Source organism: Hyaena hyaena, unplaced genomic scaffold, assembly GCF_003009895.1.
Source record: "Hyaena hyaena isolate Hyena2069 unplaced genomic scaffold, ASM300989v1 scaffold_1306, whole genome shotgun sequence".
Classification (NCBI taxonomy): domain Eukaryota; kingdom Metazoa; phylum Chordata; class Mammalia; order Carnivora; family Hyaenidae; genus Hyaena; species Hyaena hyaena.
Window position 1 is genome coordinate 63,114 of NW_024081946.1, and position 23,129 is coordinate 86,242.

At 43.3% G+C, this 23,129-nt stretch overlaps 2 protein-coding genes across 6 annotated transcripts in view; both read left to right on the forward strand.

The window, feature by feature from the left end:
- Positions 1-2,891, forward strand: part of LOC120225055 (keratin-associated protein 4-4-like) — a 7,117-nt gene extending 4,226 nt beyond the window's left edge. The window contains exon 2 of the mRNA XM_039223283.1: positions 2,580-2,891. Within this exon, the coding sequence (XP_039079214.1) occupies positions 2,580-2,891 (312 nt within the window). The remainder of the gene's footprint in view (positions 1-2,579) is intronic.
- Positions 2,892-8,530: 5,639 nt separating this feature from the next.
- The window catches only part of LOC120225048 (keratin-associated protein 4-2-like), an 18,414-nt gene continuing 3,815 nt past the window's right edge, over positions 8,531-23,129 (forward strand). The window contains exons 1-3 of one of the 5 annotated variants that reach the window (XM_039223273.1): positions 8,531-8,844; positions 8,887-8,966; positions 9,051-9,253. In XM_039223273.1, the coding sequence (XP_039079204.1) occupies positions 8,531-8,844; positions 8,887-8,966; positions 9,051-9,253 (597 nt within the window). Of the gene's footprint in view, positions 9,254-23,129 lie in introns of those variants that run through there. The other 4 variants (XM_039223276.1, XM_039223272.1, XM_039223275.1 and 1 more) reach the window with 4 other exon arrangements.

A 23,129-nucleotide genomic window follows, 5' to 3' on the forward strand; every position in this document is an offset into this window, starting at 1 on the left:
TTTTTTTTAAATTTTAGGGTGAACTGAAGTACATACTCTAAGATTAAAAATGAAAGATGGAAGGGGGGTGATGGGCATGGAGGAGGGCACTTGTTGGGATGAGCACTGGGTATTATATGGAAACCAACTTGACAAGAAACTATTAAAAAAAAGTTAAAAATGGAAAAAAAAATAAAAATGAAAGATGGGGTTAAGGAATGCTTGAGTACCCTACCATGACATACACTGGAAACAGTTAAGATAAGTCTTGGTACTTTTTGAGTGCAGCACAGAATGAACCACTAATATATGCGCCAATGTTAGTGATTCTCATATGCGTAGGCATGCTAATGGTGCCAAACAGAAGAGAAATTATATATTCTATAGTAATAGTATGTTTACTACAAACATATCCTATATATCAGCTCTTCAAAGGTCCAGATCAAAACTAATCTACAGTGAAAAGTATTTTAAAACAGTGACTGCCTCTATGATAGTTCAGACTTTAGTAAGGGACAAGTAGGGATTTTCTAGCATAATGGGAACGTTCTACTGATACATGTGGGGATTACATGGACCTGCTTCTGTGTATCAAAACTCATCCCTTTGATGACTACACATAGGACTTATTCATTTCAATGTGTTTAAATTCCTCCTACCTTGTAAAATGAATCCTAAAATGTAAACAAGAAAAAGTGACTAAATTAGTTATTTATGAATAAATCTATGTTTTTACCAATCCGTTTTCTTGGCTCATTTGCCTCAAACACAATTGCTTTAGTTAAATTACATTACTGTGAACTCCTTTGATGTTTCTTTCAACACTATATTGCATTTATCTGTATGCATGTGCATGGTGGGGATTCTCAGTAGCTTGCAGATTTCCAGTGAGGAGATCCTAAACTGTATATAGAACGTCAATAATTGGCAACGTGTGTATCTTGGATTATCCACTCAACAAATAGGCTTTAAAAACAAGCAGGAACTGGGGCACTTGGGTGGCTCAGTCGATTAAGCGTCCGACTTCAGCTCAGATCATGATCTCATGTTCATGGGTTTGAGCCCTGCGCTAGGTTCTATGCTGACAGCTCAGAGCCTGGAGCCTGCTTCAGATTCTATCTCTCACTCTCTCCCTGTCCCTCACTTGCTCATGCTCTGTTCCTCTGTCTCTCAAAAATAAATAAACATTTAAAAAATTAAAAAGAAAAAAAGCAGGAACTAGATAGAGGCACCTCCTAAAAGCTTGAAGGAACAAGACGAAGGAGTAGGCCTCTAGGTGTCCTCCTGAGGCCTTCAGCATCAACATCGTCTGGGTACTTGTCAGAAATGCCTAACTTCAGGCCTCCCTGTTTTCAGAACCTCTGGGATTTGTCCCAACCATATTCTATAAGCCATTCAGATGGCTTGCTACTTGCTAAGTTGGACCTTTATGAAAAGGAGAATTAGTATGAGAATATCTATGTAATTTGAATAGACTAAAATGCGCTGACATTTCAAATGGATCCAAACAAATGTATGCTTTGGATTTCCCAGCAATGAAGATAAGTTCTAGGGACGGGCACATTCTGATTATTCAACATTTTTTTCCCCTCCATTGAAGAATATTCTTAATTATGGGAGTGACTGGGTGGCTCAGTCGGTTAAGCGTCTGACTTCGGCTCAGGTCATGATTTCACGGTTCATAGGTTCGAGCCCCATGTCGGGCCCTGTGCTGACAGCTACAGAGCCTGGAGACTGCTTCAGATTCTGTGTCTCCCTCTCTCTCTGACCCTCCCCTGCTCTCTCTCTCAGAAATAAATAAAACATTAAAAAAATTCTTAATTATGAAAGAGATAAGAATTTTAAAAAGGCTATGACTTCCAGAGTCTAAAGGCCTTACATAGAAATGTAATATAAAAATATATGATGCCAACGATAACACTCAATGAACTACAATCAGGGCTGTGATGGGAATGACATAGATAATTGTCTGCTGTGGTTTTGGGGTAGAGAACATGATCCGAAGTTAGAAACATCCAAGAACTCCCACTCCAGTGGCAGAGGTCAGCACATCACATGCTCATAAGCAGAGGCTCCCTTCCTCATTGCTCAAAAATGACCCATAAAGTAGGACCTTTTCCTCTTGTCCCATGCCACCTCCACACTAGCAGATGGGTTTTCCTCCTGCTGATCATTCGAATAAAGGCACAAACAAGAATAAGCCTGCCTTAATCGCTTCCTCTTGGGTGATGTATGAGGGGACAGAAAGAAATGTAATTGCAACTGTAACCTATCACATGAGAAACCACTGTGGAGGAAGATGAAAAGAGAGTTGTCCATGATGCCAGTGGTGAACGTCAGGAGGAGAGGCAGACCAGATAGAGCTTATCACAGGTAGAAAAGATGACTTGTTTCCCAGAAGTTTAAGCCATTATGTAGATAAACATTATTGTATAATCTGATAATTACTTAAATATTAGGTAAACAAACACAAGGAAGACGTGTGGACAAATCACCCTGTCCCGGCAGTATATAAGAGGCCGTGGCACAAGGACACTTCCAAACTCAAGCCCCTCACTCTCCTGGAAACCCACCCAGAACCTCCACCCTCTGACACCATGGTCAACTCCTGTTGTGGCTCCGTCTGCTCTGACCAGGGCTGTGGTCAGGAGACCTGCTGCCTCCCCAGCTGCTGTGGCTCCAGCTGCTGCCAGCCTTGCTGCCGCCCCACCTGCTGCCAGACCACCTGCTGCAGGACCACCTGCTGCCGCCCCACCTGCTGCATCTCTAGCTGCTGCCGCCCCAGCTGCTGTGGCTCCAGCTGCTGCCAGCCTTGCTGCCGCCCCACCTGCTGCCAAACCACCTGCTGCAGGACCACTTGCTGCCGCCCCACTTGCTGTGTGTCCAGCTGCTGCCGCCCCAGCTGTTGCTAGACCCCCTGCCGCCACCCCACCTGCTCTAGTGGCTCTTGCTGCTGCCTAGTGCCCTGACCTGCACCCTGCTGCCTTTCATCAGCCAATCTCCTTCATGTAGTCCAACTGGGAGCTGAATCATGTGAGGCCAACTCTAAAACCTCAGTTCCCACTGATTTTTCTACTGGTTGGTCCCAGAATATACCTGCCACCCCCGATCGCCTGACTCCCCCGTCACCTCCTTGTTACTATTTCCATCCCAAATCAGTACAAAGGTTGTATTTTCTCTGATATGTGTTAGCATGTCATCCTAACTGATATATCTGTTACTGCTAGATTTTCTGTATCGGATGTTTCTATATGTCAAATAAATCTTAATTTTCCAGGCATACAAATATAAGAACTTGTGTCTTGTTATTTTTTCTTTCATGAATGGTCACTCTTAGCTATCAGTTCTTCTACTATTCTCTGCACAACGAGGAGATCATAGTAGGTGATTTCAGGATTTTCACTCCTACCACCTCAGCGCTTCCCATCCTAACAGAGCAGGAAGGTGGCTTGCTGCAAGCACCTAGAACTCTGTAGAGGGTTCAGTGAACATGAAGGAGCAGACCTCACAGGACAGAGTAGGGAAGGAAGTCTTTGGGAGAAGTGCTCACCCAATGGGTAGGTCTTGGTGGATAAGTGTTCTAGCCTCATTCCCAAGTGAGCCATGTGAGACCAGAGGGCTTCAGCATCAGTGAACAAACCCGGCTGCCCACAGGTGTCACCTGCTCTGGAAATCAATCTGGACTGCCTTCCATCCCTTCCCTGGATCACTTCTCAGTTTCCCTAGAAAACTACTTGGGATCACCTCCCAGCTATACTACTTGGCCTCAAACCTCTGTTTTGAGGTCTGACGCTGAGGTCAACCTAACACCAGAGTTCCAAGTCTCAGTAACAGTGCCCTCAAACATACCCATATGACATGAATGGTCACAATGGTGACATAGTCAGCTCTCAAGGTTCTCCTCCACTGAACTATAAATCTTTTCATAGGATGCTGTTTCTTCTCACAGTTTGTGCACACTTAGTTAGATGCCTTCGGTCCAGTTTTGAAAAGATCATATAACTGAGGGACAGGTCGTACTCCCATGAGTAAAGCAGCTCATCACGTTAGGAAATGTCTCTCTCATGGAGACCATGCCTGAGGACAACTGTACCAAACTGTGATTCTTAGGTTGCATTTAAAACATTAGCACATAAAACTTGTATTCCTTCCTAAGAACTGTTTGAGGAGGTGCTCTCAGGAGATCCATATAAAGGGGAGTCAGCATAGGATAGTAAAACACAAAGTGTTATTTCAGTTCAACCACACCCTGATATTCTGACCCACAGATGAGGGGTGTGTACTGTGCCACAGACTTACTCATCTTGATAATAAAGCAGTTGGCCCTTGCACTCTTATATAACTTATCACTACCATGCGACATCCTTTGCTGGATGGATAGGATGGAGAGAAAAGAACTCCAGGTGTCCGCCACCCCTGAGATGGAGACAGTTACCTGCATATGGTGGGTGATCAGTGCAAGCCACTCGTAGTCAATACTTGCACTACACCGTGGATGAGGACATATATGGCAAAGCGCCATATATGAATGGGATATCGTACACCTACCCCTGGTTCTGCCCATGCCTATGCAGTTCTCTCATTAGCCTTATTCCATATAGTTTGTCACAATTTCTAAAAAAATCCTACAAGATGAGAGTTAATGGGCAGCTTCTCAGCTTCTTTAGCAACTTCCCTGGGGCAGTGACCAAGCTCTTCATTCCTGAGAGTCCTGAGCCCATGGTTCCTGTGTTCTCTTCAGGCTACAACTACTTGCCCACTGCAGGTAATGCCGGGAATAGGAATACCACGAACGCCCCTCTAGATCACCCTAATGCTAAACATAATCCTTCTGGCCCCGTAGCACCCAACATTGCCTGCTGATTTCCTGACACTAGAAGCCCAAAGGGATAAGGTGGCAGGAGAGATGTCATTCCAATCAGAACTTTACCATGTCCTTTCCAGTTAGCTTTCCTGTCCTAGAGCTGAGACCCCTAGATGTACACAGCCTGCAATTATGGTAGAAGGAGGTACAAATTCCCCCCAGTGGATCACTGGGATGAAGATAGTAGGGAAATTTCTCCTTTTACTCTCACATCTATATCATAGTTTTAAAAAATGTTTTATGTATTTCTGAGAGAGAGAGACAGCGTGAGCAGGGAAGGGTCAGAGAGAGAGGGAGAAACAGGCTCCAGGCTCTGAGCTGACTGTCAGCACAGAGCCTGATGTGGGGATCGAACCCACGAACCGTGTGATCATGACCTGAGCCGAAATTGGACACTTAACTGACTGAGCCACCCAGGTACCCCTAGATCGTAGTTTTTAAATAGGGACCACAAAGGATCATTGGTATTCAGCAGTGAGTTCACCTCAGATCCCATGTCTAATAGCTTGCAAACACTTGAGTATTCCAGCTTCTGCTAAAAAATGGACATAGATTCCTTGAGTTGAGGGCGAAAGAAATTCTATGAGATGTACTTTTGTAGGCCTTCATCCTAAAGGACTGGCCTCTAGGGGCGCCTGGGTGGCTTAGTCGGTTAAGCATCCGACTTTCGCTTAGGTCATGATCTCGCGGTTCGTGGGTTCGAGCCCCGCGTCGGGCTCTGTGCTGCCTGCCAGCTCAGAGCCTGGAGCCTGTTTCGGAGTCTGTGACTCCCTCTCTCTTTGACCCTCCCCTGCTCACATTGTCTCTCTCTCTCTCTCTCTCCTAGAAATAAATAAAACATTAAAAAAAAATTAACAAAAAAAAAAAAAAAAAAAAAAAAAAAGGACCGGCCTCTCATTTTTAGGTTAATGGTTTCTAGGTCTGTGAACAGCACAGCTCTGCAAGCTATCAGGGATCATGACTTTAAATTGGAACAACGACCTCAGTCTGTCTTTTATTCTTTTGTTCCTTGAATTAAACACACACACCTATATAAAGGTGTATTTGAGTTGGGTGCCTACATCCTATTATGAGGGATATCATACTCTATTATCCATACTGATAGATCCCTGAGGGTCACATGTCATTCTGCCCCCTTTGTCATTCCAACCTTATTGGCCATCACATAATTATACCCACATTACTTCTTACAATTAAATGTGCCACATGGACTCTGTCACTCAGAAGTATGGCCATCTCCATTATTCTGAGGGAGCATAGTTTGGTCACAGTGTTCCCTACCACAACCTCTAACTTTAGAGAATAGACACTCCTTTCCCAAAGATGCTGCTGACAGTGGTACCAGATGATTCCTTAATAGCATGGTAAAGAGAGTGCCCCGGACCCGCCCAGGGAATGGCTACTTGGGCTTTGTGACCTTATGACTATATACATTGTAGCATTTCTATTTCTCTTCACCTTTCGATCCCTCCCTTCTCACCTGTGTGTGCCATGGTCCTAGATAAATCTGTACTGGTTATCTATGGTTATGTAGCATTTCCTCAAAAATTTAGCCCCTTAGAGTGACACTCATTTGTTTTCTGTTACTGTGGATCAAGATCCATGTATGGCCCACCTAGGCTCTCCATTTCATGGGGTTTCACAAGGCTGCACTAGAGGTGCTGGCTGGCACTGGGGGCTCATCTGAGGTCTGGACTGCGGAAGAATCCACTTCCAAGTGCACTTATGTGGTCATTGGCAGGATTCATTTCCTCACAGGCCACAGGAAGGAGGCCCTCACTTCCTTGCTGGTTGTTAAATGGAGATGGTGCTCAGTTTTTTGCTGCAGGATCACTCCAACATAGCACCTGGCTTCATTAAAGCCAGCGACAGAGAGACAGAGAGACAGAGTTGGCATTAAATGAAAGTCATACTCTTTTGTAACTCAATCACTCAATGCCAAATATCTGGTTGTTTAGAAGCAATTTACTTGAGGGGTAGGAATTACATGAGGCCACAAACACCAAGAAGTGAAAGCACTGGACCTTCACTATTAAAACAGTGATTGTCTCTATGGTTGTTCAGACTTTAGTAAGGGACAAGTAGGGATTTTCTAGCATAATGGGAATGTTCTACTGATAGATGTGGGGATTACATGGATCTGCTTCTGCGTATCAAAACTCATCCCTTGCTGACTACACGTAGGATTTATTCATTTCAATGTGTTTAAATTCCTCCTACCTTGTAAAATGAATCTTAAAATGTAAACAAGAAAAAATGACTAAATTAGTTATGAGTAAATCTATGTTTTTACCAATCCGTTTTCTTGGCTCATTTGCCTCAAACACAATTCCTTTAGTTAAATTACACTACTGTGAACTCCTTTATGTTTCTTTCAACACTATATTGCAGTTTTCTGTATGCATGTGCATGCTGGGGATTTTCAGTAGCCTGTAGATTTCTGGTGTGGAGATCCCCAACTGTATATAGAATGTCAATAATGGGTAACATGTGTATCTTGGATTATCCACTCAACAAGTAGGCTTTTAAAAAAAAGCATGAACTAGAGAGAGGCACCCCCTCAAAGCCTGAAGGAACAGGACAAAGAAGTAGGCTCTAGGTGTCTTCTAGGGTCTTCAGCATCAACATTATCTAGGTACCTGTCAGCAATGCCAAACCTCTGGCCTCCCTGGGATTTATCCCAACCATATTTTATAAGCTCTTGAGATGACTTGCTGCATGTTCAAATTGGACTGTTCCTATATGGGGAATAAGGATAAAGAGCAACTATGTAACTTGAATACACTAATATCCATTGACATTTCAAATGGATGCGAACAAATGTGCGGTTTGGATATCCCAGCGATGGAGATAAGTTCTGAGGGGAGGCACATTCTGATTATTCAACATTTTCTTCTTCCATTGAAGAATATTCTTAATTAAGAAACAGATAAGAATTTTAAAAAGGATACATCTTCCAGAATCTAAAGACCTTCCAGAGAAATGTAATATAAAAATATATGATGCCAACGATAACACTTAATAAACTACAATCAGGGCAGTGATGGGAACCATATGGATAATTGTGGTTTTGGGGTAAAGAACATGATCCAAAGTTAGAAACATTCAGAAATCCCAATCTAGTGGCAGAGGTCAGCACATCACATGCTCATATGCAGCTGCTCCCTTCCTCATTGCTCAAAAATGACCCATAAAATAGGACCTATTTCTCCTGTCCCATGCCACCTCCACACAATACAGATGGCCTTCCCTCCCTGCTGATGATTAGAATAAAGGCACAATCAAGAATAGGATTGCCTTACCCATCCTGCTAGGGGATTTACGAGGAGACAGAAAGAAATGTAACTGCAAATGCCACCTATCACATGACAGACCACTGTAGAGGAAGATGAGGAGAGAGTGGTCCAGAGGATGCCAGTGGGTGTAAGTCAGGAGGACAAGCAGACCAGATAGTTTATCACATCTAGAAAAGAGGATTTGTTTCCCAGAAGTTTAAGCCATTATGTAGATAAACATTATTGTATAATCTGATAATTACTTAAATATTAGGTAAACAAACACAAGGAAGACGTGTGGACAAATCACCCTGTCCCGGCAGTATATAAGAGGCCGTGGCACAAGGACACTTCCAAACTCAAGCCCCTCACTCTCCTGGAAACCCACCCAGAACCTCCACCCTCTGACACCATGGCCAACTCCTGTTGTGGCTCCGTCTGCTCTGACCAGGGCTGTGGTCAGGAGACCTGCTGCCTCCCCAGCTGCTGTGGCTCCAGCTGCTGCCAGCCTTGCTGCCGCCCCACCTGCTGCCAGACCACCTGCTGCAGGACCACTTGCTGCCGCCCCACCTGCTGCATCTCTAGCTGCTGCCGCCCCAGCTGCTGTGGCTCCAGCTGCTGCCAGCCTTGCTGCCGCCCCACCTGCTGCCAGACCACCTGCTGCAGGACCACCTGCTGCCGCCCCACCTGCTGCATCTCTAGCTGCTGCCGCCCCAGCTGCTGCCAGCCTTGCTGCCGCCCCACCTGCTGCCAAACCACCTGCTGCAGGACCACCTGCTGCCGCCCCACCTGCTGCATCTCTAGCTGCTGCCGCCCCAGCTGCTGTGGCTCCAGCTGCTGCCAGCCTTGCTGCCGCCCCACCTGCTGCCAGACCACCTGCTGCAGGACCACTTGCTGCCGCCCCACCTGCTGCATCTCTAGCTGCTGCCGCCCCAGCTGCTGCCAGCCTTGCTGCCGCCCCACCTGCTGCCAGACCACCTGCTGCAGGACCACCTGCTGCCGCCCCAGCTGCTGTGGCTCCAGCTGCTGCCAGCCTTGCTGCCGCCCCACCTGCTGCCAGACCACCTGCTGCAGGACCACCTGCTGCCGCCCCACCTGCTGTGTGTCCAGCTGCTGCCGCCCCAGCTGTTGCTAGAGCTCTGCTGCCGCCCCACCTGCTCTAGTGGCTCTTGCTGCTGCCTAGTGCCCTGACCCGCACCCTGCTGCCTTTCATCAGCCAATCTTCATGTAGTCCAACTGGGAGCTGAATCATGTGAGGCCAACTGTACAACTTCAATTCCCACTGATTTTCAACTGGTTGGACTCGGAATATAACCCTCTGACCTCCCCAACCCTCCGTCATCTCCTTGTTACTATTTCCCCTAAATCAGTACAAAAGTTGCATTTTCTCTGATATGTGTTAACATATCACCCTAACTGATATATCTGTTACTGCCAGATTTTCTGTATGGGATGTTTCTATATGTCAAATAAATCTTAATAAATCCAGGCATACAAATATAAGTAATCTTGTCTTGTTATTTTTTCCTTCATGAATGGTAACCTTTAGCTATTAGTTCTACTATTCTCTGCACAAAGAGGGATCATAGCAGGTAATTTCAGGATTTTCACTTCTACCCCCTTAGCACTTCCCATGATAACAGTGTACGATGGTGGCTTACGGCAAGCACCTAGACCTCTCTGTGGAGGTCCTAGTCTCCATGAAGGATCATATCTCAAAGGGCAGAGTAGGGAAGGAAGTCTCTGGGAGAAGTGCTCACCCAATGGGCAGGACTTGGTGGATAAGTGCTCTAGCCTCCTTCCCCTCGAGTGAGGCGTGTGAGACCAGGGGCCTCAATAGCAGTGAACAAACCTGGCTGCCCACAGGTGTCACCTGCTCTGGAAATCAGTCTGGACTGCCTTCCATCCCTTCCCTGGATCACTTCTGAGTTTCCCTAGAGCACTGCTTGGGATCACCTCCCAGATAAACGACTTGGTCTCAAACCTCTGTTTTGGGGTCTGATCCTGAGGTCAGCCTAACACCACTATTCCAAGTCTCAGTAATAGTGCCCTCAAACATTCCCATATGATACAAATGGTCACAAGGTGACACGGTCAGCTCTCGAGCTCATTCTCCACTGAAACACTAAATCTTATCATAGGAGGCTGTTTCTTCTTACACTTTGTGCACGCTTAGTTTTAGACTACTTTTGTCCAATATTGAAAGATCATATATCCTGTGACACACTCCCACGAGTAAAACAGCTCACCACATTAGGAAATGTCTCTCTCAAGGAGGTTATGCTTGAGGGGGACCATGCCAAACTGTGATTCCTACATTGCATTCAAAACACCAGAGCGTAAAATGGGTGATCCTACCTAACTATTGCATAAGGAAGTGCTCTCAGGAGATGCAGTGGAAAGGGTGTCAGCACAGGGCAGTAAAAGAAGCTAATACAAGAGTGGTTTCAGTTCAACTCCATCCTGATATCTGACCCACAGATGAGGGGTGCATACTGTGCCTCGCACCTGCTTGTCTTCGAGGCAAAGGGGTTGGGCCTTTGTACTCCTATGCCACTTATCACTACCTTTCGACATCCTCTGCTGGGTGGAAAGGATGGAGAGAAAAGAACTCTAGGTGACTTCCACCCCCGAGACTGAGACAGTTACCTGCATATGGTGGGTGATCAGTGTGAACCACTCGTAGTCAATACTAGCACTACACCGTGGATGAGGACATATATGGCAAAGCGCCATATATGAATGGGATATCGTACACCTACCCCTGGTTCTGCCCATGTCTATGCAGTTCTCTCATTAACCTTATTCCATATAGTTTGTCACAATTTCTAAAAAAAAACCCTACAAGATGAGAGTTAATGGGCAGCTTCTCAGCTTCTTTAGTGACTTCCCTGGGGCAGTGACCAAGCTCTTCATTCCTGAGAGTCCTGAGCCCATGGTTCCTGTGTTCTCTTCAGGCTACAACTACTTGCCCACTGCAGGTAATGCCGGGAATAGGAATACCACGAACGCCCCTCTAGATCACCCTAATGCTAAACATAATCCTTCTGGCCCCGTAGCACCCAACATTGCCTGCTGATTTCCTGACACTAGAAGCCCAAAGGGATAAGGTGGCAGGAGAGATGTCATTCCAATCAGAACTTTACCATGTCCTTTCCAGTTAGCTTTCCTGTTCTAGAGCTGAGACCTCTAGATGTACACAGCCTACGATTATGGTAGAAGGAGGCACAAATGCCCCCTATTGAATCACTGGGATGAAGGTAGTGGGGAACTTCTCCTTTAACCCTCACATTTCGATCAAGAATTCAAATAAGGACCGTGAATGATTGTAGGTATCCAGCAGTGAGTTCAACTCAGATCTCATTCAACAGCCTGCAAACACATGAGTATTCCAGCTTCTGCTGAAACAATGACCATAGACTCCTTGAGAAGGATGAAAGAAGTTCTATGGTATATACTTGTGTAGCCCTTCATCCTAGAGGACTGGCCTCTCCATTTTTAGGTTAATGGTTTCTAGGTCTGCGAATAGCATGGCTCTGCAAACTGTCAGGGATCATGACTTGCCATTGTATCAATGACCACAGCCTTTGTTCTTTATTCTTATGTTCTTTTAATCACATACACACATGCACATGCACACAACACACACGCACATGCACACAACACACACAAACTCACCTATATAAAGGTATTTCTGAGTTGGCTGCCTATATCTTATTATGAGGGACATCATATTCTATTATTTGTACTGATAGATCCCTGAGGGTCACCTATCATTAGACCCCCTTTGTCATTCCAACCTTGTTGGCCATCATATAATTATATCCACATTACTTCTTACAATTAAATGCCGCCACATGACTTGGTCACTCAGAGATAATCATCCCCATTATTCCTAGGGAGCATAGTTTGGTCACAGTGCTCCCTACCACAACCTCTAACTAGAGAAAGACACTCCTTTCCCAAAGATGCTGCTGACAGTGGTACCTGATGATTCCTTAACAGCATGGTAAAGAGAGTGCCCCTAGAGTCCCTCCTAGGGAATGGCTGCCTGGGCTTTGTGACCTTATGACTATATCCATTGTAGCATTTCTATTTCTCTGCATCTTTTTTTTTTTTTTTTTTTTTAATTTACTTCTAGGAGAGAGAGAGAGACAGCGTGAGCAGGGGAGGGTCAGAGAGAGAGGGAGTCACAGACTCAAAAACAGGCTCCAGGCTCTGAGCTGGCAGTCAGCACAGAGCCCGACGCAGGGCTAAAACCCAAGAACCGCGAGATCATGACCAAAGCGAAAGTCGGACGCTTAACCGACTAAGCCACCCAGGCGCCCCTCTCTGCATCTTTTGATCCCTTCCTTCTCACTGTGTGTGCCATGGTCTTTACATAAACCTGTACTGATTATCTAATGTTACATAACATTACCTCAAAATTTAGTAGCTTAACAGGACACTCATTTACTTTCTTTGTTTCTGTGGATCCAAAATCTAAGTATGGCCCACCCAGACTCTCCATTTCATAGGGTTTCACAAGTCTGCTCTCAAGGTGCTGGCTGGCACTGGGGTCTGTCATATGAGGTCTCGACTGGGGAAGAATCCACCTCCAAGCGCAGTTATGTGGTCACGGGCAGGATTCAGTTCCTATAGGGCCACCAGATGGAGGCCCTCGCTTCCTTACTGGTTGTTGAATGAGACTGTGCTCAATTCGTTGTTCCAAGGATCTCTCCCACATAGCACCTGTCTTCATCAAAGGCAGTGAGTGAGAGAAAGAGAAAGAGTTGGCATTAAGATGAAAGTCACAAATCTTTTCTAACTCAATTACTTGATGTTCTCATATCCTGTGGTTTAGAAGCAAGTTACTCGAAGAGAGGGAATTACATGAGACTCTGAACACCAAGAGGTAGAAATAATTGGGCCACCTTGTAGGCTTCCTACTAGAATTCTTACATAATTGAGTGAAAGAATACAAATGCATATACAGTAAGATTTCCTTATATAAAATTTTAAAACATTTAAAACTAAACTCTATTGTTTCAGGATGCATACCTAGGTTATAAAACTTTAAAGTAATAGAGGAAAAGGTTACTTGAAATATCAGTGTAGTATCCATCTATAAGGTGGAAGGAGAATTGTAATCACGAAAAGACATATGAAGAGCCATTTTTTTAAAATGTTTTACTTATTTCTAGGAGAGAGAGAGAGAGAGAGACAGCGCGAGCAGGGGAGGGCCAGAGAAAGAGGGAGTCACAGACTGAAACAGGCTCCAGGCTCTGAGCTGGCAGTCAGCACAGAGCCCGACGCGGGGCTCGAACCCACGAACCGAGAGATCATGACCAAAGCGAAAGTCGGACGCTTAACCGACTAAGCCACCCAGGCGCCCCATATAAAGAGCCATCTTGATAGGAAAGTTCTATTTCTTGACCCAAGTGTTGTGTATAAAGACATATGCCCCATAATGATTTTTATAATATTTTTATATATTACATGCTTTTTAGTATATGTATGTTTACTATAATATGAATTTTTCTTAAATCTGGGGGAACTGGTATTCTTTCTCTATTTATGTTATTAAAAATGATTAGATTTAAGAAAAGTTGATTACCCTACCATAAAAGTATTAGTAATAACTATAATAAACCCTGGTACTTTGTTAGGACAGGTCTGATCTAGCATATGCAATGCTAGGTGCAGGACAGAACAGAAATTATACTATATATTATTTGTTTGAAGTTCTAGATCAAAACAGTATGATGGTGAGAAATGTACTGAAACAGCCACTGCCTCTGGTAGTAGGGAGTTTACTAAATGACAAGTAGGGACTTTTTGGTATAATGGCATGTTCTTCTTGTTGATAAATGTGGGGATTACATGGATGTGCATCAATTTATGAAACTTATCATAATGAATGAATACGATTAGGATTTGTGCATTTCAGTGTGTAAATCTCACCTAAATTATGATAAAAGTATGTTAGAAATGGTGAGTAAAATTATTTGTGAATAAATCTATGTCTTTACCAAACTGTCATCTTGGCTAATTTGACTACAACACAATTCTTTAGTTAAATTCCACCACTATTACCACCTTTGATGTAACTTTTTCATATTGTATTCCAGTTGTGTGTGTGTGTGTGTGTGTGTGTGTGTGTGTGTGTGTGAGAGAGAGAGAGAGAGAGAGAGAGAGAGAAAGATCTTTTCAGTTAACTGTAAACTCCTGGGTAGGAGACTCTATATCACATTTGTAATGCCAGTAACTGTCAATGTGTGTGTCTCAACAAATCCACTTAACAAATATGCTTTAAAACCTGGTGGTAATTTGAAAAAGACACTTCATCAATGCTAAAATGAACAGAACAAAGTAGTAGGTCTCTAAGTGTGGTCCTTGGGCCTTCAGCATCAACATCTGGGCACTGGTTAGAAACACTGAATGGTGGCCTTTCCCTGCAATCAGGACCTACCAGATGTGTCAAACCATATGTAGTAAGTCCTTCAGATGATTTTCTGCATGCTATGATGGACTATCACAAAATGGAGAATAAGTAAAAATAGTAACTAAATGAACCCAAATTGATTAAAATCCATTCACATTTCAAATAGATCCAAAAAGTTTGCTGTAGATTTTCCAGCTAAAGAGAAGTCCTCAGGAGAGGAACTTACTGATTTTTCAACTTTTATTTTTTGCACATTTGATGCAGAATAATTTTATTAAGAATGGGATAAGAAATAAAAATAAATCAATGTCTTCTACAATATAAGAGCATTTGGAGAAATAAAAACAAACATATATGACACCAAAGATAATGCTTTATGGACTATGAAACATGGCAGTGATGGTAACCATACAGAATATTGTCTGTCATAGTTTTAGAGTAGAGGACATGATCCAAGGTAGAACCATCCAAAAACATCCATTCCAGTGACTAGAAACCAGCAACATCATATAAATATAGAGCTGTCCCCTTTGCTCAAAACTGACCTACAAAAGAGGGCCTTTTCTTCTTGTCACATGACTACACTATGCAGATCATTAATCATGCCACTGATCTTTGGAAGTAATGCACAGCCAGAAATATGACTGCTCTTATCCCACCTGCTAGGGGATACAGGAGGGGAGAGCAGGATATATAATTGCAAATACCATTTATCACGTGACAGCCCACTGTAGAGGAAGATGAGGAGACAGTGGTAGGCAAGATGCCAGTTGGTGTGAATCAGGAGGAAACACAGACCAGATAGAATTTATCACATCAAGAAAAGAAAATTTTGTTTCCCATGAGTTTAACCATTACATAGACAAACATTATTAGGTAATTTGATAATTACTTAAATATTAGGTAAACAAACACAAGGAAGACGTGTGGACAAATCACCCTGTCCCGGCAGTATATAAGAGGCCGTGGCACAAGGACACTTCCAAACTCAAGCCCCTCACTCTCCTGGAAACCCACCCAGAACCTCCACCCTCTGACACCATGGTCAACTCCTGTTGTGGCTCCGTCTGCTCTGACCAGGGCTGTGGTCAGGAGACCTGCTGCCTCCCCAGCTGCTGTGGCTCCAGCTGCTGCCAGCCTTGCTGCCGCCCCACCTGCTGCCAGACCACCTGCTGCAGGACCACCTGCTGCCGCCCCAGCTGCTGTGTGTCCAGCTGCAGCCGCCCCAGCTGTTGCTAGAGCTCTGCTGCCACCCCACCTGTTCTAGTGGCTTTTGCTGCTGAGTCCCCTGACCTGCACCCTGCCGTCTTTCATCAGCCAGTCTCCTTCATGTAGTCCAACTGGGAGCTGAATCATGTGACACCAACTGTACAACCTCAGATCTGACTGAACTTTCAAATGAGTTGATCTCCGAATATAACCCCCACCACCCCCAACTCCAACCTCCATGTTACTATCTCCTTCCCAAATCAATACAAAGTTGGAATTTTCTCTGATATCTACTAACATGTCATCCTAATTGATATATCTGCTTACTGCCAGATTTTCTGATATGGAGATGTTTCTATATGTCAAATAAATCTTAACTCTCAGGCATACAAATATGAGAAGTTGTGTTTCATTATTTTTCCTCAAGAATTGTCACTGTTAGCTGTCACTTGTTCCAGTGTTCTCTGTGGAAAGAATTGACCATATAGGTGTTTTCAGGATTTTCACTTCTATCACCTTAGCACTTCCCATGCTAACATTGGAAGATGGTTGCTTACAACAAGCTTCTGGAATTCTCTGCTGAGGGCTTTGTGTAGATAAAGGACCAAATTTGGGGCAGGTCAAAAGTATGGAAGGTAAGTGTCTAAAAGCAGTGTTCAACCAATGGGTAGCAGTTGGCTGATTAAGTGCTTTAGCCTCTTTCCCCTTGAGGGGGCATGTGAGACTAGAGGTCTTCAGTAGGACTGAAGGGACCCCATCTGCCCACAAGAGTCATCTGCTCTGGAAATCATTTTGATTGGCTTCCATCCTTTACCTGAATCATTTCACAGATTCGCTCCAGCACTACTTGGGATCACCTCCAGACTTGGCATTATGCCTCTGTTTTGGGGTCTGATCCTGAGGTCACCTTAGCACCAATGTTCCAAATCTAAGTAACAGTGCCTTCAAAAAGCTAATATGAATGGTCACAGGGTGACCCAGTCAACTCTTGAGCTTATTCTCACTGAACCACTAAATCTTTTCTCAGGCTGCTGTTTCCTCTTACAGTTTTTGCACATTTGGTTTTAGACTATTTGTCTCCAAACTTTTCATATCATAATATACCCTGAGGGATAGGACAAACTCTCATGAGCAACACAGTTTCCCATATTAAGAACTGTCTCCCTTAAGAAGACTATGCTTAAGGGGAACATCCCAAAATGTAATTCTTACATTATATCCAAATAAACAGAACCTAAGACAGGAATTCTTGCACAAATGATGTATAAGTAAGTTCTTTCAGGAGGAATCAGTAATGAAGGGGAATCAGAATAGGGTAGTAAAAGAATCAAAGACAAAATGTGGTTTCACTTCAATTCCACCCTAACATTCTGACCCCATGGGTGAGAGGCATGACACCTCTTAGAGGCCGATGGGTTGGGCCTTGTATTCTTATGCCACTTATCACTACCTTTAGACAACTCTCAGTGGGAGGAAAGGGTGGAGGGGGCAGACTTCCAATTATGGTTCCCCTTTAGCTGAGACAATTACCTGCAGAACAGTGTGGGTAATCTGCGAGAGCCACTAGTAGCCCATACTCACACTAGCTTGGGGAAGATGGCATTTATGGCAAAGAAGACTGGAATGGGATATCATAAATCTACCCTTGGCCCTGTTCATGTCTATGGATTTCTCTCATTAACTTTGCTCCATCTGGTTTGTCACAATTTTTAGAAAAATCTGCAAGAGGAGAGTCACTGGGTGTCTCCTCTCCTTTAGCTGACTTGCATGATGCAGTGACCATTCCCATGGTTCCTATGTCCTCTTCAGGCTACAACTACTTGCCCATGTGCAGTTAATGCCGGGAATAGGAATACCATGAACGCCCCTCTAGATCCCCTAATGCTAAACATAATCCTTCTAGCCCTGTAGCTCCTAACATTGCCTGCTGATTTCCTGGCACTAGAAGTCCTAAAGGGTAAGGTGGCAGCCAAAGGTTTAATTCCAGTCAGAACTTTACCATGTCCCTTCCAGTTAGTTTGCCTGTCTTAGAGCCGAGACCTCTAGATGTACACAGCTTATAGTTATGGTAGAAGGAGGCATAAATTCCCTGGGATGGATCACTGGGATGAAGGTAGTGGGGAAACTTCTCCTTTAACTCTCACATCTAGATCAATGTATTCAAATAGGGGCCATGAATGATTGTGGATATCCAGCAATGAGTTCAACCCAGATCCCATGTCCAACATCCTGAAAACATTTCCATTTTCCAGCTTCCCATGAGACAATGGCTATATTCCTTGAGCAAGCACTAGAGAAATTCTGTGATATGCACTTGCTGTGGTCCTTCATCTTAGAAGACTGGCCTCTCTATTGATGGGTTAGTGGGTTTCAGGACTGAAAACAGCCTGAAGTCTGCAAACCGTGTCATGACTTTCCATTGGGTCAATGATTTCAGCCTTTGTTCTCTTATTTTTTTGTAAAAAAATATTAATTTGTTTATTTTGAGAGAGAAAGAGAGAGTGAGAGAGTGAGCATACAAATAGGGGAGGGGCAGAGAGGGAGAGGGAGAGAGAGAATCCCAAGCAGTCTCTGTGCTGTCACTGCAGAACCAAACACAGGTCTTAGTCTCACGAACTGTGAGATAATGACGTGAGCAAACCAAAATCAAGAGTCAGATACTTAACCAATGGAGCCACTGTTCTTTTATTCTTAAGCTCTCTTAAATACATGTACACACACACACACACACACACACACACCCCTATGTAAAGGTGTAACTGAGTTGGCTGCCTATATCCTATTAGGAGGGACATCATGCTCTATTATCCATGTTGATAAATCCCTGAGGGACACACATCATTCTGCCCCCCTTTGTCATTCCAACCTTGTTGGCAGTCACATAATTATACCCAAAGAACTTCCTAGAGATAAGTGTCCACCTGGATTCTGCCATTCAGATATAATAGCATCCTCATTTTCTCTAGGGAACATATTTTGGCCACCTCAAACTGACTTTAGAGAATAGGCACTACTATCTCAGTACCTAGCTGACAGTGAGTGATACTTGATACTTCCATAATATCTTAGTAAAGAGAGTACCTCCTGATCTCTCCAATGGAACATGGCCAGTTAGGCTTTGTGACTTTATAACTTTATTTGAGCATTTCTACTTCTCTGTACCTTTCGATCCCTCCCTTCTCACCTGTGTGTGCTGTGGCCCTAGATAAATCTATACTGGTTATCTACTGTTATGTAACATTACCTCAAAATTTAGCAGCTTAAAGTGATTCTCATTTATTATCTCAGTTTCCATGGATCCAAAACCCAGGAATGGCCCACCTAGACTCCCCAATTCATAGAATTTCACAAGGCTGAACTCAAGGTGCTGGCTGGCACTGCAGTCTCATCTGAGGTCATGACTGGGGAAGAATCCACTTCCAAGTTGACTTATGTGGTCATTGGCAGGATTCAGCTCCTCGAGGGCCACAGTAGGGAGGCCCTTGCTTTCTTGCTGGTTGTTGAATGGAGACTGTACTCGGTTCTTTGCTGCAAGGATCTCTCCCACATAGCACTTGGCTTCAACAAAGTCAGTGAGAGAGAGAAAAAGAGTTGGCATTAAAATGAAAATCACAGAGTGCCTGGGCGGCTCAGTCGTTGGGCATTTGACTTCAGCTCGGGTCATGATCTCAGGACTTATGAGTTCAAGCCCTGAATCAGGCTCTGTGCTGATGGCTCAGAGCCTGGAGCCTGCTTCAGATTCTGTGGTCTCCCTCTATTCCTGCCCCCTTCCTCCACTTGTGTGCACCCTCTCTCTCTAAAATAAATAAAAACATTAAAAACATGAAAATCACAATTTTTTATAACTCAATCACTTGATGTTGTCATATCCTGTGGTTGATGCCAAGTTCCTCAAGGGGAAGGAATTACATGGGACCATGAACACCAAGAGGTGGAAATCTTTGGGCCTTCTTGGAGGCTGCCTACCAAAAATCTTACATAATACTGAGTGAAAGAATTAAAACACATTTATAGTAAGATTTTCTTCATATAAAAATTCAGAGGGGCACCCGGGTACTCAACTGAGTTAAGCATCCGAATTCGGCTCAGGTAACTATCTTACAGTTCGTGGGTTCACGCCCCGTATGGGGCTCTGTACTAACAGCTCAGGGCCTACAGCCTGCTTCAGATTTTGTGACTCCCTCTCTCTCTGCCCCTTCCCTTCCCTCTCTATCTCTCTCTATCTCTTTCTCTCTAAAAATAAATAAATGTTAAAAAATTTTTAAATATTCAGAAAACTGTAAAATGAAACTGTATTTTTAGGTGTGAATACCTAGGTAATGAAACTGTGAGAAAAATACATTAAAGGTTACTTGAAAAGTGAACACAGTAATCATCTATAGGGTGGAAAAAGGATTGTGTCCAAGAAAAGACCTATCAAGAGCCTTGTTAGGAGTGACAATGTTCATTCCTTGACTAAAATTTTGGGTATATAGATGTTTACTTCATAACTGTTTTTTTAACATGCATGCATAGTTTGTCTGCTTTTCAATATATGTGCATTTTATATAATATGAAAGAGTTTTTAAAAATTTAGGGTGGACTAAAATGCATACCCTATTTAAGATTTAAAATGATTACAGCTTTGTAGTAGAGGCTAAAGTCTGGGATGGTGATGCCTCCCGTTTTGGTCAGTATGGTATTGTCACAAAAACAGACACATAGACCAATGGAATAGGATTGAGAACTCAGAATTGGACCCAAAAGTGTAAAGGCAACCAATCTTCGACAAAGCAGGAAAGAGTAGCCAATGGAAAAAAGACAGCCTCTTTAACAGATGGTGCTGGGAGAACTGGACAGCAACAGCAGAAGAATGAAACTAAATCATTTTCTCACACTATACACATAAATAAACTCAAAATGGATAAAGGACCTGAACATGAGACAGGAAACCATCAAAACCCTAAAGGAGAAAGCAGGAAACAACCTCCTTGACCTCAACTGCAGCAATTTCTTACTTGACACATTCCCCAAAGGCAAGGGAATCAAGAGCAAAAATGAACAACTGGGACCTCATCAAGATTAAAATCTTCTACACGGCAAAGGAAACAATCCATAAAACTAATAGGCAACCGACAGAATGGGAAAAGATTGTTGCAGATGACATATCAGATAAAGGGCTAGTATCCAAAATCTATAAGGAACTCACCAAACTCCACACCCGAAATACAAACAATCCAGTGAAGAAATGGGCAGAAGGTATGAACAGACACTTCTCCAAAGAGGACATCCAGATGGCCAACAGACACATGAAACGATGCTCAGCATCCCTCAACATCAGGGAAATACAAAACAAAACCACACTGAGATACAACATCACACCAGTCAGAGTGGCTAAAATGAGCAAATCAGAGGACTCTAGATGCTGGCGAGGATGTGGAGAAACGGGCACCCTCCTACACTGTTGGTGGGAATGTAAACTGGTACAGCACCTCTGGAAAACAGTGTGGAGGTTCCTCAAAAAATTAACAATAGAACTACCCTATGACCCAGCAATAGCACTGCTAGGAATTTACCCAAGGGATACAAGAGTGCTGATGCACAGGAGCACAAGTACCCCAATGTTTATAGCAGTAGTCTCAACAATAGCCAAAACATGGAAAGAGCCTAAGTGTCCATCAACTGATGAATGGGTCAAGAAGATGTGGTTTACCTATACAATGGAATACTACATGGCAATGAGAAAGAATGAAATCTGGCCATGTGTAGCAACATGGATGGAGCTTGAGGGTGTTATACTGAGTGAAATAAGTCAAGCAGAGAAGGACAGCTACCATATGTTTGCATGTATAGGATTAGAAGGAACTTAATGGAGGACCGTGGGGGAGAAGAAGGGGGGAAATAGGGGGGAGAGGGGGAGGGAGGCAAACTATGAGAGACTCCTGAATGCTGAGAACAAACTGAGGACTGATGGGGGTGGGGGAGACGGGAAGGAGGGATGGGCATGGAGGAAGGCACTTGTGGGGATGAGCACTGGGTGTTATATGGAAACCAACTTGACAACAAACTATTAAAAAAAAAAGATTTAAAATGATAGATGACCTTACCCTTTTCTTACATCATACACAAAAATAAACTCAAAATGGATGAAAGACCTAAAAGTAAGACAGGAAACCAACAAAATCCTAGAGGAGAAAACAGGCAACAACCTCTCTGACCTCAGCCACAGCAACTTCTTCATTTGCAAATGACCTATCAGATAAGGGGTGAGTATCCAAAATCTACAATGAACTTATGAAAATCAACACCCAAAAAACAAGTAATCCAGTGAAGAAATGGGCAATAGACATGAACAGACACTTCAAAAGAAGACATCCTGATGGCTAACAGACACAAGGAAAGATGCTCAAAATCACTCATCATCAGGGTAATACAAATCAAAACCATAATGGGATACTACCTCACACCTGTCAGAGTAGTGAAAATTAACAACTCAGGAAACAACAGATGATGGTGAGGAGGCAGAGAAAGGGGAACACTTTTGCACTGCTGGTGGGAATGCAAACTTGTACAGCCACTCTGGAAAACAGTATGTAGGTTCCTCAAAAAATTAAAAATAAACCTTTCCAAATCATGGAAAGAGTCCAAATGTCCATTGACTGACGAATGGATAAAGAGGATGTGGTATATATATACAATGGACTATTACTCAGCAATCAAAAAGAATGAAATCTTGCCATTTGCAACAATGTGGATAGAACTAGAGTGTATTGTGCTAAGCAAAATAAGTCAGTGAGAGAAAGATAAATACCATATGATTTCATTCACATGTGGAATTTAAGAAACAAAACAGAAAAACTTGGGAAAGGGAAGGTAAAATAAGATAAAAACAGAGAGGGAGGCAAAACATGAGACACTTAAATACAGAGGACAAACTGAGGGTTGCTGGATGGGTGTTGGGTACAGGGATGGGTTCAATGGGTGATGTGTGTTAAGGAGAGCACTTGCTGGGGTGAACACTGGGTGTTATATGTAAGGGATGAATCATTAAATTCTACTGCCAAAACCATTATTACACTGTATGTTAACTAACTTGGATTTAAATAAAAAATTTAAAATGATATAAAATAAAATATTAGAGTTAAAAAAAAAGAAAGATGAGCTTAAGGAATGCTTGGTTATCCTATCATGAAATTAACTTGTAATAGTTAAGATAAATCTTGATATTTGTCTAGTATAGCACAGAATGAAGTAGAGATATATGTATCAACATTAGTAATTTTCACAGGTAGAAGACAAGTTAACAGTGCCAAACAGAAGAGTATTATATATACAATAGTAATTATATATGTATATGTATATGTGTGTGTATATATATATATATATATATATATACACA